This window comes from Thunnus thynnus, chromosome 8 (assembly GCF_963924715.1).
Source record: "Thunnus thynnus chromosome 8, fThuThy2.1, whole genome shotgun sequence".
Taxonomy (NCBI): domain Eukaryota; kingdom Metazoa; phylum Chordata; class Actinopteri; order Scombriformes; family Scombridae; genus Thunnus; species Thunnus thynnus.
The window spans coordinates 3484867-3504616 of record NC_089524.1 but is presented as its reverse complement, the minus strand read 5'-3'; the positions used below and the strand labels follow the sequence as shown (position 1 = coordinate 3504616).

The window sequence follows — 19750 nt, the reverse complement described above, 5'->3', positions numbered from 1 at the left end:
TCAGAAGAGAATCAGATTTCATCAGGAGCAAAACGTCTAAATAAAATCAACATTCATGCGCTGATCTGTGCAAAGCAGAACCTACCATTTTGTTAAAATAGAAAGATACTAAAATTTAACAACGAGGAAAACATGTGGGTACAAATTTACTGAGAATTAAATTCTAGATTGTAGGACTCCTATTAGAAATCGTAAATTGGCCGTTAGTCAACCTAGTTATTGAAAATATGAGCTGAAGCTGATGAACAAAAGATCCAAATCATTTCATTATTAGACACTTTCTCTGCATGCAATAAAATATTATTTTAATTCAAATTTTTAGCTAAAACAGCATTGTCCTTTGAAAAATGGTCAGTGTAAACATCACAAAATTTCTACAAATTTTCCTCATCTGTATTCAGTCTAATAAATATGTACAGATTTTTTCACAACATCAACATCTACATTTTTCTGCATTTTTGACATAATGTTGTCACAATAAATGTTCAGTTGAAGTGCAGTAAATGTTTCCTCTTTATTATCGGTTCTTAGCCTTGCAGGTTAGCCAGAAATTTGTCTACTTCTCCACACATCTGTTGTCTGTTTCTTTCTCTAATCCTCTCCAGAGTTCTGATACTGTTCTCACGATACGGCGATTGTTGCGGTATCGCTGCTGCCATCATGTGATATTTTATTGACTTGTTGCTATCATTTTGAATGAAGTGTAAATGTCTGGCAAAGGAGTTGTAAAGTATCTGTCTGTCTGCAGGTTCCAGATCACTTTCTAGCAGCTTCTTGAAAATCTGCTCAGCTTCAGCCTGGCTGTGATTTGATTTCGCGTATATGTTTGCGAGAGATATTTTTACTTTAAATGAAGACTGAGGGTAAAGAGAGATCACCTCTTTATGGAGACTGATTGCTCTGTCTATCATGCTTTGCTCTGGGAGATTGCCCTTGTGTGAATAAATCATCCATTTGTAGCAGACTGCAGCACACCACTTCAGATGACGTTCATCTTTATGTCTTTCCAGAGCCTTCTCTGCCAAATCAATAGTCTCATCCAAAGGTACATACCTTGTGTACAGCCTTAGTAATGGTGTCATACCACTGTAGCTGCTTGTGAGCCTTGTCAAAACCCTTTCGGCCAACTCACGTGCTTTATCTTCAATTTTTCCTCCTCTCTTTGCACATTCCTCAAGGTATAAAGCAGCAAGGTACAAGTTCTCTGGATCGTGTTCTTTGTCAATTTCCATTTTCCCCATGATGTTTTCCTCCAGTGGTTTGTTGTGGTCCTTATAAGCATTCACTAATGCTATGACACGGCTGGTGTGCCACTCCACCACATCTGGCTGCATGCTGTCTGGAAGTAATCTACAGCCATCAGCTTTTTGGCTTTGCCAAATTTCATCAGGGTCCAGGCTTTTTCAGCGTAGATCTCTGGATGGAGCTCGTCCTGGGATGGAGATGGGTATTCTTTTAGCAGAGTGTCGACTTTTGACAGGTAAGTCTGACTCTCTTCTTCCTCTCCCAGGTGGTGGTGCAGCCAAGCCAGGTTCCCGTAGTTCACCACCAACCAGGGGCCTTCATCTGAGACGGTGTTTCTCATCTGGAAGAACTCTGTGGCCCTGCTGAAGAAACTCTGGGCGTCTTCAGTGAAGCCCAGCTGGTAGTGAATGTACCCCTGCAGGTTGTAAATGTGACCCAGCCAGCTGTTTCCCTCCTCTGTGCCGATGTCCTCCAGCGTGTCCCTGAGACGGAACCCTTTGGACCTGCTGGACTCCAAGTCCCAGGTGAAGTGGCACTGCAGGTCCTTCAGTTTAGCCACCAGTGTTGTCTGACTCTGAGCAGCACTGACGGAGAAGAAAAATCACTAATATAATAACACATATGCAGTATGGTAATATGCTGAGCTGGTAAGGAGAGTGGGAGAGAAGAAATAAGAGCAAAGGAAGGAAGGAAGGAGGCTATGGAGCAAAAGAGGAGAAAAGAAGAAGCAGCAGCAGCCACTCACCTCATCATGCAGCTGTTACCTGGACTCAGTAGTTTTCTAACAATGTTTTTGCTCTTTATGTAGTCTTTATCACAACCGTGCACCCGATAAAATCTCAAGATTTCGTCATGACTCAACTTGGAGCTTAGATGATGTCACTTTCATTTGTCAAGAAATTAAATCTCTGCAGACCTGAATATGTGGCAGGTGTGTCCGAGGAAGGTGTAACTTGAAAACATTCATTTGTAAAGAAAGAAAATGGAACTTTGTCCCCTCCGAGTTTTCATACTAGTTATATCATCATCGTCGTCATCACCATCATATTTCTGTAAATCTCATGATGTTCTCTGACTCATACCAGAGACGAGCAGAGTTAAGTAAATTTACTTAGTTAAATTCTATCACTGTACTCAACTTGAATAATGTGCTGTAGAAACTTGTGTGTTCAAGGTGTAATGTTTAACAATGATCTACTCCATGAAATGAAAAAGAAAAGTGTCCAATAACTTGGGAAACAGGTGGGAAATATTCGTTGACTATAAAAAATAAACAGATAAGGGGTTTTGTGGATTCTAGCAATACATTTAAAACAGCATGTAAGTGTTTAAGTAAAGGTAACTATATGATAATGAAAAAAATGCTCCATTACAAGTAAAAGCCCTGCATTAAAAATTATACTTAAGCACAACTACAAAATTTGCAAAGCAAGCAAAATGTACTTAAAGTATCAAAAGTAGCTACTCATTATGCAAATTTGCTCAATTTACAGTGATATATTTATCGTATACAGTGTATATGATTAGTAATACTGATTCATTGATGTTTACATGTAAACAGCATTTTAATGTTGTCAAGGTAAAGCTAATTTTAACAAACTATATTGTTGGATAAATCTATTATAATGCATATTTCATACAGTAATCATATGTTTTATGTGGAAAATATTGATCTGATATCAGTCAGATAAATGTAGTGCAGTTAAAAGTATAATATTTCCCTCTGAAAGCAGTGGAATAGTCCCTCAAAATTGTACTTAAGTACAGTACTTCAGTAAGTGTACTTAGGTACCTTCCACCACTGTTTTTATTAAGATTATTAAGGATTTATCTTTTAAACAAACCTAAAAAATAGGTGATTAACTGTTCTTAGCTGGTTGTGCTCTTATTGGTAGGAAATCCTTTGTTTGTCTGGCTGATTCTACATCAGATATGACATATCTTCGGGTGTTGCACAAGGGAGTTGCCTTGGACCGCTGCTCTTCTCATTAAACATGCTTCCTACAGGTGATGTCATCAGAGAACATATTGTCAAGGTCTATAGCTATGCTGATGACACACAGCTGTCAGGGAGAAATACACCTGATGCGCGTATAACCCAGAGTGAAGAGAGTGCACGTGTGTCTTGTTCTTCCTAATTAATCTCCACACGAGAGACGAGAAGGATTTGACACAATGACATGAAATCTGCTGCTGCAATGTTTACAGGGCAGCCGACAGGGCTGCGTTCATGAACCTCCTTGCCGGCTCGGCCCTTTCCATACCAGCTTCCCCTATAGTGATGTCCAGTGGCATCACACTGCTGTGCCGGTTCATGAATGCTATTTTCGGCATGATGCTGTCAGAAAGTACACCTCACCCAATGTAGTGGCACTGAATAACATGTTTGCCGAAGGTTTTTTAATCCAGAGCTATTCAGCAGTAAAATATGTCTTAATAATTACTTCACAATTTATAAGCTACTGTAAGTTAGCACAGTAAGATGTATAATGTTGGGGAAAAAAGTATTATGACAAAATATTTTTTAAAAATCCAGCTCCATAAAAAATTACAATAAATTATGGACTTTAAAACGTCATCAACATTCAGTAGTGAAAGTCTGATACCGATAACAGCTGCAAACCAGCACAGATATGAAATGACATGATTCACATCAGAAGTTAAGTTGAATAGAATTGAATGCAACTATAATATTATTAAATAACTATCATAAATTATTACAATGAAAACATCAAGGCCTTCAAGGCATCAAAATGAATATCAGCCTTGAGCGTCATATCAATAAAATTTCATAATTATTTTAATAAAACTCAGCCCATCAAAATTCAACACACCCAGTTCGACAACAGAAAAAGGAACACTTATAAAAATGTGTTCAATTTGTTCTGAAATGTCTCCAAGATAATCGTTACTCTAAACTAAAAAAACAGTCCCAGTTCTTCTTCTCTGCTTCTGAACCCATTTATACCTCCACCAATGACGTCTCAACCTCTTCACTGTTATTTTACAGCCTAAGGGCACATTTTCACTTCTCTACATGATACTGACACCATAATATCAGTGTGTCTGGCCACACACATCTTACTGTGCAAAATGTGTTACAAAAAATGTAGTTTCCTCCCCTGCATGCTTTTGTTGCGTGTGGGAGTTGCAGCTTGAAGTGTGCATGTTGACGCTGGGAAAAGCTGCATTTATTGTACTAAAAGCAAGTTGGATCACTCACACAACTTTAGTCTATAGCTTCGACACTCAAAACTATATCTCAGACTTACATGTCTGCAGGTACTGCGAGTACTCTAACCTGCAATGCTCGATCATCATACTGCACGTCCCAGTCTGTCCTCCAGAGGCCCTCAGACTTTTCTCCCTTCTTTCTTTGGACTGGACTGAGTGGGAGAAAACTGGTTTGAGTTGTGTCTTTAAAAGACTATCTCTCATGATTATAATTATTTTTGTTGGTCTGTCTTTGTTTTCACTCTGGTTTGAACTCACACAGCATATACACTGTCTCAGTGATAAAAAAGATTGTGTGTGAATGTGCTTTGCGTCACAGATAGTTTGTGATACTATTTGTGTCATTTATGATGCTTTGTGTAGTGCTTGAGCTCGATGTTGTTTTTTCCTCTGAGTCCAGTTTTCTTTAGTTTTATCTCTGCATTGCTTTGGTTTTATTCTTGTCAGTTGGTAACCTCTTGTTCCTCATGTATCCCTGGTCAGCCTGCTCACTTGTCCTGTGTGAACCTCATCAGCCTTTCCCTGTGTTTTGCCTGCCAAACCTGCCCTGCATCAGTCTTGTTAGCCCTGCCCTGCTCCCGGTTTTTCCCCAGCCTATCAGCTCCCAGCCTGCCCTTGTGTCTTGCCACCTGTTCATTGTTGTTTGATTAGTTCAGTTTGTATTTAAGTTCTGAGATCAGACACTACATCAGCATGAAGTGATTAGTCAATAACTGCTTGTAATTATTAGCTATACATATTTATTCATATTACGTTGCTATGGAAACAGCTTGGGGTCAAGTTTACAGGCTGTCAACTGCTGACAGCACTGACAACAAGATGTGCTTTGCTTATTTGTGTTTGCCAGAACATTCCCAGTGATTTAAGATGTCTGAGTAACCCGATCATCAGACTGAAATGTGAGGTTTGTTTTCACTTCATTATTCAAATGTTGACATACACACTGTTTGGTTTTTGGTCTTTTATTTGCACAATATTGAAATAGAAGATAGAATATAAAATGTCAGATTAAAAAAAATGATAAGAGGTTAAAACAAAAGGAAATATTCATACTATCACAAGAGATGTGCAGGCAGAGCCAATAAAGCTTATAATAAACCTTAGAAGAAACTCAAATTTCATCAGGAGCAAAATATATAGTTTTGCTCCTGTAGTGTATAGTTAGTGAACCTAGTTATTGAAATTATGAGCTGAAGCTGATGAACAAAAGATCCAAATCTTTTCATTATAAGAAAGTTTCTCTGCCTTCAATAAAATGTTATTTTAACTCAAAATTGTATCTAAAACAGCATTGCTCTTTGAAAAGTGGTCAGTGTAAAGAAAAGAAAAACATTTTAAACATCCCAAATTTTCTACAAATTTTCCTCATCTGTATTCAGACTAATACATAAGTACAGATTTTTCCACAACATGAATATCTACATTTTTCTGCATTTTGACATAATGTTGTTACAATAAATGTTCAGTTGAAGTGCAGTAAATGTTTCCTCTTTATTATCGGCTCTTAGTCTTACAGGTTAGCCAGAAACTCCTCTATTTCTCCACACATCTGTTGTCTGTTTCTTTCTCTAATCTTCCTCAGACTTTGGATGCTTTTCTCACGATACGGAGATTGTTGTGGTATCGCTGCTGCCATCATGAGATATTTTATTGACTTGTTGCTATCATTTTGAATGAAGTGTAAATGATTGGCGTAGAAGTTGTAAACCATCTGTCTGTCTGCAGGTTCCAGATCACTTTCTACCAGTTCCTGGTAAATCTGCTCAGCTTCAGCCTGGCTGTGATTTGATTTCGCGTATATGTTTGCAAGAGATATTTTTATTTTAATCGAAGAATGAGGGTAGAGAGAGATCACTTCGTTATGGAGACTGATTGCTCTGTCTATCACGCTTTGCTCCGGGAGATTGTCCTTGTGTGAATAAATCATCCATTTGTAGCAGATTGCAGCACACCACTTCAGATAACGTTCATCTGGATGTCTTTCCAGAGCCTTCTCTGCCAACTCAATAGCCTCATCTATAGATACATACATTCTGTACAGCCTTAGTAATAGTGTCATACCACTGTATCTGTTTTTGAGCTTTGTCAAAACCCCTCTGGCCAACTCACGTGCTTCATCTTCAATTTTTCCTCCTCTCTTTGCACATTCCTCAAGGTATAAAGCAGCAAGGTACAAGTTCTCTGGATCATGTTCTTTGGCGATTTTCATTTTTTCCAAGATGTCTTCCTCCAGTGGTTTGTTTTGGTCCTTATAAGCATTCACTAACGCTATGACACGGCTGGTGTGCCACTCCACCACGTCTGGCTGCATCCTGATGGCTCTCTGGAAGTAATCTGCAGCCAGCAGCTTTTGGTCTGTGCTGAACTTCATCAGGGTCCAGGCTTTTTCAGCATAGATCTCTGGATGGAGCTCGTCCTGGGATGGAGATGGGTATCCTTTCAGCAGGGCGTCGACCTTTGACAGGTAAGTCTGACTCTCTTCTTCCTCTCCCAGGTGGTGGTGCAGCCAAGCCAGGTTCCCGTAGTGCACCACCAACCAGGGACCTTCATCTGAGACGGTGTTTCTCATCTGGCGCAAGGCCTCTGCGGCCCTGCTGAAGAAACGCCGGGCGTCTTCAGTGAAGCCCAGCTGGTAGTGAATGTACCCCTGCAGGTTGTAAATGTGACCCAGCCACCTGTATTCCTCCTTGGTATCGATGTCTTCCAGCACGTCTCTGAGACGGAACAGTTTGCACCTGCTGGAGTCCAGGTTCCAGGTGAAGTGGCACTGCAGGGCCCCCAGTTTAGCCTTCAGTGTCGTTTGACTCTGAGCAGCACTGACAGAGAGGAAAAATCACCAATATCACAACACATGTGCAGTGTGTTAATATGCTGAGCGGGTAAGGAGAGTGGGAGAGAGGAAAGAAAGAAAAGGGGAGAAATCAAGAAATAAAAGCGAAGGAAGGAGGGAATGGAGCAAAAGAGGAGAAAAGAAGGAATTGAGAGCTGATAGATAAAACAAATGACAATAGATTATTTATATTTAACTTTTAACTATTTAACTTATTTAAGACTTATTGATTATAAATGTGAAATACAGTAGCAGGCACTCACCTCATCATGCAGCTGTTAACTTGACTCAGTAGTTTTCTAACTATGTTTTGCTCTTTATGTACACTTCAGCTTTGGTTGCAGCACCATAAAATCAGTAATGTATAACTTTATGGCGCTATAAATGATGCTACGTGGAGGACCAACTTTGGTATTGGTGCATGTCATTTTACGGGTAATAGAAACCTACAGCCACATGTCCATCATACTGATACAAAAAAAAACAATCAAAAAAACCATCATGACTCAACATGGAGCTCAGATGATGACGCTTTCATTTGTCAAGAAATGTTTTTGAAAAAAATCTCTGCAGACCTGAATACGTGGCAGGTGAGTCGGAGCAAGGTGCAAAAAAAAAATCTACTCCATGAACTGATAACGAAATTGGTGTCCCATTACTTGGGAAACAGGTGGGAAATATTGTTTGACTGTTAAAAAAAACAAAAAAACATCAGAAGTTTTTGTGTATTCTAGCAATACATTTAAAACAGTATGTAAGTGTTTAAAGATAATAATATCATAATGAAAATAATACTTCATTAAAAGTAAAAGTGCTGCATTTAAAATCTAACTTACTACAAAACTACTACAAAAGTATTTAATTTGCAAAGCAAGCAAAATGTGCTTAAAGTAAAATTTAGAGTGATATATATATCATATACACGATATATTAATTGAATACTAATACTGATTCATTGATGGGTGCATGTAAACAGCATTTTAATGTCATGGTAAAGCTTATTTTAACAACCTATATTGTTGGATAAATCTATAATAATGAATATTTCATAAAGTGATCATATGTTTTAAATAGAAAATATTGATCTGATATCAGCCAGATGAATGTAATGCAGTAAAATGTATAATGTTTCCCCAATTTCCTCGCATTACTTGTTTTATTTCATTGATCTCCACACAAAAAATGAGAAGGACTGAACACCATGACATGAAGACTGCTGCTGCAATGCCTGTCAGGCTGATGTGGATTAGACTGTCTGTACAGGTCGTACAGACCATCCAGATGGCGAGGGCAGCATCCACCATTACCTGTTATAGGGCAAATTTGTTGGGGTTCCAACAGTGATGTGAGGAAAGGAGGTTAGATCCCCTGACATGTGCAGTTGATTCTATTCACTCCTTTTTTTCAGTGTTTGCTGGATAGAGGGCTGTCTCACGCCACTATTAAAGTGTATGCAGCAGCATACATCCTGTCACAAGGGTTTTGGCAACAGACCTGGTGATTACTAAGTAAACAGAGACATGTGAGATGTGTAAAAAAAGAGAAAGAGGTCAATGTCCTGTAATCTGCTGCATTTTAAAAGGTAATGGAATTGCAAGTGCAAGTATTTAAATCTCCATCACAGATCTGTAGATAAAGTGGGATGCACTGTAGTTCATTTTCAGTTGGATTTATTTGCACAAAAAAGTTCACTCCTGGTCCTGTAACTTGGTGCACTTTTTGATTTTGCTTAATTTGTTTAAGAAGAATGTAAGTTATTTAAATATCAATTCAATTGAATTTCAATTTTCCATTAAAAGAAAGTTGCAAAAAATGTTTGTGTATGCTGTCAATTATAGTTTTTAGAAAGAAAGAAAATCTTTCTTTCTTATTAAATTCTTACAAAGAAAGAAATCAGAATCAGTCAAAAATCTGAATCGACAGGTCAGACTTTTAAAAAATCAGAATTGGCCAAGAAAATTGCAATCGGTGCATCTGTAATCAAAATGATGGAAAGAGGAAAGTGTGGATAAAAAAAGGAACAGCTCATGACCCAAACACCCCATCTGTCAAATATGGCGGGGCCTCCATTATGGGTTAGGGTTAGGGTTAGGGTTAGGTAGGGTTAGCGTTAGGGTTAGGTAGGGTTAGGGTTAGGGTTAGGGTTAGGGTTAGGGTTAGGGTTAGAGTTGTATATCATTTCTGTTTCGTGATTTAGAGATATTATTGTGAAATTTTCAGTACTGACCTTTGCAAGTTGCAAGTGACCAGAATATTAATTAAGGGTATCCAGACATTCAGCAGGTACAGGGTCAGAATATATGCTGCTGCTAAAAAAAAACACCACTGGTTTTCTATGTTTGACCCCATTAAATACAAATTTTTATAAACTTCTCATTATTCATTTTCCATATTAGACAATGAAGTCATAAAGATTGATTACCTTCTTTCAGGAGGGTATCAGTTTCGGTTCATGTTACTGCAGTATGGAAATCATCAGGATTAATCATTAAAGGTCTTTAATGCCATGTATCCAGCTGATAACCAAACAGCCTTGTTCATCCAATCCACATCGACTTCCATTATGTCAACATCAAAGTCTGAACTTATGCAAAAGGATAAGGAACTTGACACAAGCCAGTAAAATGAGTTTCGAAGAACCTGGTTGATACTGAGTGTGTGCTATGTTTCATGAGAGAGTTTTGTTTGGGGATTTTTTTTTTTTTTATTAGTGACTTGTAGTTTTTCTGAATTTATTCTGGAACAGCTGTGACCTGATCAATCTGCACTGTGTCTCATTGCAGGTTTAAAACCACATTCCAGGAATAACTAATGCACTGTAGGAAACTGTGTGTTAAACAACAACTATGATGGTGCAGATAATTATTATCTCATTTCCTGAACAATAAATCTTTAGAGTTTCGATTAATAAGCAGTTTTTGGTGTTGGCTTTAACATGTAAACTATAAATGTAACAAAGCAAAGACATTTCTCATTAAATTAATGTTTTGTAATTTTAAGATTAAATGCAGGTCTCTTCCTGTCATCATGCACTGACAGTTTTAGAATCCCGTGGAGAGTTTTATTAACACAATATATACACAGGCTGTGTAGTGAAAGCAGCACATTAGCACATTAGAGCCACACAATACAATACACAATCACTGTAGTTACGTTCATCAAACACAGGAAAGTACTTGAAAGTTTAAAGGATGTATTTTGCAAAGTGAATCATCATGTGAATCAAAATATACAATAATTAATATGAATAGATTATATAACAAGAATGAATGATGTAATGTAGAATTAATAAAATAATGTAATAATGTGATGAATGTAGTGTAGTGATGAGATAAATGTAATCTCAAATATCTAACCCTTAGACATGTTAACATCAATCCGTACACATCCAATCAGAGACATGAAGATATTTTCTCAATTCAATAAATCAGGACAGAAGAAAAATGAGTCTTAATAAAAAACCATAGATATAAAATTATACATCTCAACTCACCCATTTTGCATGACTCTGAGAATAGCCAATTAAAGCTAAAATAATTCACATAAATCAAATATGTGGCAGTGACTGATCAATCAAAGTAACCATATGGAACCATATGGAATCTTATACGCTTACTTAGCGTATAATATTCAAAAGAACTTAATTATTCTAGTGATTGGAATATGTAGTGATCATCTGAAATATGTACTAAGGCACAAAACATATCAATCAATGTTCAATGAAAGTTACGCACCTCCATATATGAGTACATACTACTATTAAAATAAATTGACAATGTATCACAATTACCTGATTGAATTGCATTGAATGGAATATATAGTAAAGACTAAAAATAAAAACAAACAATATGCATTCCTTGGACTACCTGCAGACTAAAACATATGATTGATTAAATGATCATTGCATTAGCGAGCAAATTTAACTATAAGAATAATTCATTAACAAACCCAATAAAAAATGGAAAATCCAAAATTCTGTTCTGGGATTGGAGTATGATGTTGTTTACCTCTTAGTTCACATACACGAGGATATACTTATGAATCACCATTTGTCTATTAGGGTTTTTTTCCAATATGTCATGTTTTTTTTAACATTTTCACCTTCATTCATCATTTCATCAAAGATGTTATCCAGTGGAACCCATTCTTCAAACCCTCGGAGGTCATCATACATCAAATCCAAACCATTGTCACCAGTGCTTACCAATCTGCTGAGTGGCTCGAATAGCAGTGGTGGTACTCTTAAGGTGTGTACTATTTTCTGGCTCCTGGGGTTATTCTCCAAACAGCAAAGGCATCACATTCAGTTTGACAGACTAGGCTGAGTTACAGAAGCTGCTTCCACAACATTTTGGTTCACTGATGAATTTTAAAGTTGGAAGACCCATGAGCTTCGAGCGAGGAGCATAATCACAGAATTTTGCAGTGACACATCCAAAGGTATGAAGTGTTTTGTCATCATCTGTGACTGTAGATGACAAAATCATTGTTAGACCACAGTTTTTTAAAATTTTCAAATTAAAGCAGCAGGAAAAGGCCACTTTGAAGTCAGCAATGATGTGTTTTGAGGCACAAAATGATCATGAGGGCTCACCAGTCCCATTAATGCAGCGGTCCTCTGGTCCTACACACTGAACTGTCTTGTTACACACAGGAGAAGACGGATCATCACAGGTGAAACACTGCAGGTTGTTTTTTGTCAGATTAAGAGAGTCTGAAACAGAACAGGAGATATGGCAGAAACTGTACAAGACACAGAGTGACTCTTCACTGTGATCAACATTAGACTGATACTACATGTGAATATGATTTTGTGTGTTTAAAAAGGGAAATGTTTTTCTTACTTACGAGGGATGACTTGACCGTTGCAGCCATCGGTTTCACACACATGAATAAATTCAGCCTTAGGTCCAAAACCAAGGCTGAACGAAAATGTGTAGTTTCCTTCAGTGAGAGCGGAGGATGGCAAACATGACCAGGTGATTATCGGTGGGATATACCCGCTATCACTTACTGTAAAGTGAAACACAGACCGAACACTGTAAGGCAGAAATCCCATGAATGGCAAAACTAATTAAGTGAATGACATTGAGGAAAAATCAGACTTAATACTTTTTACAACTACTTTCTGCAACAACAGTTGCACACACCTCAGTAGCATTACATGGACGTAAGGTTGGTTGCTCTGTGCTAAAAAAGTGTTGACCATCCCAACACTCAAGAGCTTCAGCTGCAATTTATGAAATAAATCAGAGTGAGTTGAACAATCAACATGAATCCTGTTTGTCATATTAACACAGATACAGTATTCAAAGTTAATCTGATAAGAGACAACCCTAAAAACACACAATGACAGAATGGTATATAAGCCAAAGTAAATCCAATAAATTCTTCTTAACAAATATATAAAATATCAGAAATCAGGCATCAAATTAAATGGCTGCAGCCTTTAGATGTACAGTTTTCTGTCATGGTGACATCTGCATTATCTCTCTTTCTAAAAATGTTATATGTAAAATGATGTTAACTGGGACATTTCTGTGACCAATAAAGAAAAACTTATGTTTGGGGAAAGATTGTGGTTTTATTTCAGTATTGAAAAAGTGAACATGTCCTGTTCTTCAAGTCTGTGTTGATGACCAAAACATAACTATAACTATGTTACTATAAAAATATTAATCATGCTTTAGTTGACATGAGTGAATATTGTAGGAAACACAAATTAAATATGTTGACAGTGAACTTTTTGTAACTTGATAGCTCCATAAAAGATGTTTCTTCATTATGCTGATGAAAAATGAATTCTGTGCAGCATGAAGTTTCTTTCTAAACATATTTTCTGCTGCAAATTTGTCATTTTAGTGTTTTTATATTTGTTTGTAGATTTCTGTGGTTGCTATACAGATGATATAACAAACAAAACATAAATGATGATGATGAACTTGAACTTGAACAAAAGTCAGCACCTGGCAGACACACTAAAAAAATAGTAGAATTATGAACTACCTGACATGACAGGTACCTGCAGAAATGCTGTTTTAAGAGTGAGTGAGGTTACCTGTGCTGGAGAGTGTCCAGATGAGAGTCAGAGACAGGATCAGCTTCATCATGATGAGTAAATCTGCAGATTACAGGAAATATTTTATATAGAGAACTTACTGGACACACTTTTTTTCACTTTCAAAGCAGCAAAATTAACTTTCTTGCTGTATATATATATATATATATATATATATATATATATATATAAAATCAAGATAATTGATAAAAGGATATTTTGGAAAATTAAAAATGGTAAAATAAAACAACAGATTATTATTACAAATTATATTATTACGAAATATTTTTGAAATAATCCAGTTCCATTAAAATATTGGATCATAAAACATCAACATTCAGAAGTGAAAGTCTGATACTGATAACACCTACACCTCAGTACAGAAATGAGACAAAATGAAGTTAAATATGAATAGAATCAAATGTAACTTTAATATTATTAAATAATTAATAAATAAATTGTTAAAATGAAAACATCAAGGCCTTCAAGGTATCGAAATGAACTTCAGCCCTGAGCATCATATCAATAAAATTTCAGAATTATTTTAATAAAACTCACCTAGTCAGATGTGTTGGATTTGTTGTGAAATGTCTCCAAAATAATTGTCACTCTAAACTGAAAACTGTCTCAGAAGAAAAGTTTGATCTTCTTCTTTGGTCAGAATGCCAATGTGTAGTTTTAAAGTGGTGGCTGTGGTGGCCAGTGCCACCCCTACAATCTGATTGGCTACCCAGATGCCCCCCAAAATCTCTGTTTTTTGTTTGTTTCTACGGAGACACGTGCCTGTATAGTTGACAGAGGCATGAGGAGGCCCCTAAGGACTGACTCACACTGTCTCAATATGTGGGAACACCTTTTAACTGCAGTACCTTTACAGCGACATCCAGGACTAGGAACCCCCCCCTAAGGGGCCCCATCTCATTTTCGTCTGTGTGACCTGTGTCACATCCAGGTCACTACTGTTTTCAAAATAGAGAGGAGTTATCTGTCTGGGAGCAAAGAAGGAAAGAGAGAGAAAGAGGGGGAGGAGAAAAGAAAGCAGGACAGTGGTAAGTACAGCAGATAATGACGAATGATGATAAATCATAAATGATGATAGTAAATGGTATAAGCCAAAAAGTTAGTTTGCAAAGATACATGGTGTCATGTAACAAGTAGCCTAGAACGGTGGTTCTAGGCTATTCTGGGTTGAACATAGATAACGTCAGTGGTTAACATGGTGTTATTATGGGAAAACATCCAATGTATTAAATAAATTATTATTAACCGATGATCAATTGTTAACACGACTGACTATCGATTAAAGAAACTGCTTACTTACATCACAGCTAAGTTTTCCTGTATCAGATAGAGAATTGACAGAGTTGTTCTTAATCTATTAAGATGAAAATTGTTTATATGTTTGGTGTTATATGTGCTGATTACATAATCTATGAAAAAAATCTATGAAATGTTATTGGTACCAAATCCAGCTCATAAACACAAAACACACTTGTAGATAAAAACACATGTGAAATACTTATTTATATCGGAATTAGAAAGGACATTTAAATCACAGAGAAGCGGGTCTAAGTGTTAAATCTGACTTCTCAATGTAGTTGGATTGTATCAACTTTGTGGGACAGGATGGAAAAAGCTGATTTCAACAAAACAAAGCTGAATGTGACTAAACAATGTTTATTAAATGAGTCTGAGACAGACTACAGGAAAGACCAGAATGTGCATTTGATCGAAGAAAAATGTATGATTGCTGCAAGCTGCTGCAGTAATGTTATTTTTATTGTAGCGCCACCTATGGGTGAAATTGCATCGGATTATAAATCCTTGTTGAGTGTCCCTGTCTGTGCAGCTTTCCCAAATTAGGTTGGAATTGGATGGTGCATTCAAGTTATTTCAGTTATGCAATCATATATATCAAGTATCTTTGATTATCTTGAAAAGCAATAAAATACAAATAAATGTATTATCATTATTATTATTATTATTATTATTATTATTATTATTATACATGCCTACAAAGCTATGGTAACCAATGGAAGGAGGTATTCAAAAACAAACGCTTGCAGCAATCACACAGATAAACAAAAACTACAATTATTCTAAAATTAAATCATGCAATTATGTTTATGCAATTAATATCTTCAACATCACAAACAGTGAAATAACAAATACAGAGTGGACTAAAAGTTCAATGTGTTCAGCAACTTACAGCTCAGTTTGAAGGGAGGAAGAGTTCTGCTTCAGTTCCCTCTGCTGCTCCTTATTTATGGTGTGTATAGAGTGTGTACACTATGATGATATGTTGAGGAGGCACGTTGGGCAGTGGTTAGATAATTAATTAGATAGCAGAAAGATGCAAAAGCACCAGAGAGCATTGTTTGAGACCACTTCCAGACCACTGTTACACAGAACATTTTTACTGTGGCGTCAAGTTGGGACACTTTTACTGGACATTTTGCACCCGTTTTCCTGGTGACTATACTGGGTATTTTAACAACACATGATCTTTCCCTAAACCTAACCAAGTCAAACACTGGAATAAAGATTACCAGTTAGAGTGGGTTTTCTAAATATACCATTATATTCCCCCCTACTGACAGATCATCTCAGTGTATCCCATCATTTCTCACTCCAAAAAGATCTGGACCAAAATACCATGCACTGTCTACCAAAATGTATAAGTTATCATATTAGATAATTTCCTGATGATTTCTTGATATCCTGTTCTTCCAGTCTGTGTTGAGGTTTTTATTATTTAACCACGACCATCATCTTTCCATCTGAGTCCCTGAACATAACTTTAACTGTGTTACTATAAAAATATTAATCAAGCTTTAGTTGACATGAAATGGTATAACAAACAAAAAATAAATGATGATGATGAACCTGAACTTGAACAAAAGTCAGCACCTGGTGGACAAACAGCAGAGGTAAAACAAATTAGGAGATTTCTGAACTACCTGACATGACATGTACCTGCAGAAATGCTGTTTTAAGAGTGAGTGATGTTACCTGTGCTGGAGAGTGTCCAGATGAGAGTGAGAGACAAGATCAACTTCGTCATGATGAGTAAATCTGCAGATTACAGGAAATAATTTATAGTATTATTATAGTGAACCTGTATTTAAGAGGATGTGACTGGACACTTGAGTACCAAGGGTATTTTTTCATTTTCAAACCAGCAAAATTAATGAACTTTCTTGCTGTAAACAGCTGCAATACACAGTTCAACAAGCCATCAACTCCTTGTCTTTTCCACCTGCAGTAATGTCTGGATGAATACATACAGGTGTATGTAAACACAGCCTCTCTAGGATATGAAAAAAGACAATATTTTCTGCAAACATTAATGCATAGTTACTTTTTGTGACATAAATTGAAAAAAATAAAATAAAATAAAAACATTTGTGGCATTTGCAAAAGTTTGGGCACCATAAGAGCTCTGAATTCTCAGATTATTTTTACAAGGTCTCAGATCTTAATCAGCCCATTAGACCTGAGCCATGTCAACAATTATCATTAGGAGGAAATGTCAGCTGGTGTTTCAAAGCTTAACAAATAATCTGAGTCTTCAAACCTTGTGTGAACACTCAGCAACCATGGGTTCCTCTAAGCAGATGTGTAAGACTGAAAATTAAAGTTATTGATGCCCACAATGCAAAAGAAGGCTACAAAAGATATAATGTTAATTATATCACTATAATTTCTTTAAAAAAACAAAACAATATTTTGAAAAATTGGAAAATTAAAAATGGTCAAATAAATGACACTGTACAAAAAACACAATAAAACAGCTGGTTAGAATTTGTATTCCAGAGCTATTCAATGGTAAAATATGTCTAAATTACTTCACAACTTTTAAGCTACTGTAAATTAGCACAGTAAGTTGTATAATTTTGGGGAAAAAATATTGTGACAATATTTTTTTAAAAATCCAGTTCCATAACAAATTTAAATTAAAGCTGCAAGCAGCGTTGGTCGGGACCTCGCACCCTGGCCCATTGGGATCAGATCATTTTGCTTTTTAAAAATGAGGGATATTTCTTACAAGTGTGGTGTGCTTTTATTTTGAAAGTTTGATTGAAATGTGTACTGTCAGGTGTGTAGAGACAATAAGTAACTGCAGCTGGACACAGAAAAATACTCATATATTTGAATGGAGAGTTTGAACGAACCCACACCTTTTTGATCATTTACTGCTTCCAGATTTACTGCTAGATACAAACTTCATTTGAACTTTAAATGAGTCACAAGACTTTGACCTACAAATCTTGAATGTGTTTCACGTGTTCTATCTTTCATTGTTTCATTGTTTTTGAGATATAGTAGAGTACAAAGTTTTTAACAACTTTTTTTAGTACAGTGTCATAAGTCATGTATTAAAGTTTGAAGCCGATACCATTAACGCCCTCGGAGGAGATAGTGTTTGTTCGGGGGCCACCAATGACGTCTCAACCTCTTCACTGTTGTTTCACAGCCCAAGGACACAGTTTCACTTCTCTACATGATACTGACAACATACTTTAATAAACTTACATGTCCACAGGTACTGCGAGTCCACACATTAGACAGTAATGACTGTAAGTAAAAATGAAATAAAAAAGGTATTAAAAAAAGTTCTGTTTTGAAGTTCTTCAAAATACGGGCCAAAGCTGATGAACAAGACATTCAAATCTTTTCATTGTTGGATAGTTTCTATTCTTGGAATTAAATGTCACTTTAATTTTAAAAATTTTATCTAAAACATCATTGTTCTTTGAAAATTGGTCAGTGTAAAAAAAAGTAAAAACACACAAATTTCCCACAAGCATTCCACATCTGTGTGGATGCAGATTAAAGAATATGTACAGATTTTTTCAGGACATGAATATCAATACAATGTTACAACAAATGCTCAGTTGAAGTGCAGTAAAAGTTTATAATCGGCTCTTAGTCTTGCAGGTTTGCCAGAAACTCCTCTACGTCTCCACACATCTGGTGTCTGTTTCTTTCTCTAATCCTGTCATCCATGTCGGCGGCAACAACTCCCGATTACGCCAATCGGAGATCACCAAAATTAATGTTGAGTCGGTGTGTACATTTGCAAAAACAATAACAACGTAATTTTCTCTGGACCGCTGCCTAATCTGACCAGTGATGACATGTATAGCCGCATGTCACAATTCAACCGCTGGTTGTCGAGCTGGTGTCTACGATGTGGGCTTCATAGATGGCAGACTTTCTGGGGAAGACCTGGTCTGATTAGGAGAGACGGCCTACATCCCACTTTGGATGGAGCTGCTCTCATATCCAGAAATATGGCCAAGTTTATTAGTAGACCAAAACCATGACAACCCAGAGTTGAGACCAGGAGGCAGAGCTGCAGTCCTACACACTTCTCTGCGCTTCCATTAGAACAGTTACCCACCCAAAACTACATAGAGACTGTGTCTAGTAAAAATTAAAACCACTACTGCAATAGTACAACAAAATAAGATAATTAAATGTGGACTCTTGAACATTAGATCTCTATCATCTAAAGCTGTTTTAGTAAACGATTTAATTTCAGATCATCATATTGATTTATTTTGTCTCACTGAAACCTGGCTGTGTCATGAAGAATATGTCAGCCTAAATGAATCCACTCCCCCCAGTCATATTAATACTCATATTCCTCGAGACACTGGCCGAGGAGGAGGAGTTGCAGCCATTTTCAACTCAAGCCTACTCATTAACCCTAGACCTAAATTTAATTATAACTCATTCGAAAGCCTTGTTCTTAGTCTCTCTCAGCCAACCTGGAAAACTTTACAGCCAGTTCTATTTGTTATAGTGTATCGTCCTCCTGGCCCGTACTCTGAATTCCTATCTGAATTCTCAGAGTTTTTGTCGTATTTAGTCCTTAGTACAGATAAAGTAATTATAGTAGGTGATTTTAATATTCATGTGGACATTGATAGTGACAGTCTCAGCACTGCATTTATCTCATTATTAGACTCAATTGGCTTCTCTCAGTGTGTAAATAATCCCACTCACCGTCTTAACCACACCCTAGACCTTGTTCTGGCTTATGGGATTGAAATTGAACATTTAATAATTTTTCCACAAAATCCTATTTTATCAGATCATTTTTTAATAACTTTTGAATTCCTATTACTGGATTACTTTTTTCGCTCAGTCATCTTTCTCAGTAAGAAGGATACATCTTTGGGATGCCCTACCAACAGAAATAAAAATACAAACTGATCTGAAAACATTCAATGGAAAGGTGAAACACTGGCTGAAACAAAACCAAATCTGCAATCATTAATCTATGATCATGCACATGTGCATGCACACATGCACATGGACTTGTACAAACAGATAGAGGAATAGATACATACAGATAAACATACATGCACACA

At 36.6% G+C, this 19750-nt stretch overlaps 1 protein-coding gene and 1 pseudogene across 1 annotated transcript; both read right to left on the bottom strand.

Annotated features, from left to right (window-relative positions):
• Window positions 1-493: 493 nt before the first annotated feature.
• Window positions 494-3579, bottom strand: LOC137188498 (interferon-induced protein with tetratricopeptide repeats 5-like; annotated as a pseudogene).
• Window positions 3580-5858: 2279 nt separating this feature from the next.
• LOC137188497 (interferon-induced protein with tetratricopeptide repeats 5-like) lies at window positions 5859-7577 on the bottom strand. The gene is made up of 2 exons (XM_067598152.1): window positions 7573-7577; window positions 5859-7295 (listed from the first exon to the last, which is right to left on the bottom strand). Exons 1-2 carry the CDS (start codon window positions 7575-7577, stop codon window positions 5990-5992), a joined length of 1311 nt encoding a protein of 436 aa, XP_067454253.1. The 3' UTR covers window positions 5859-5989.
• Window positions 7578-19750: the final 12173 nt, after the last annotated feature.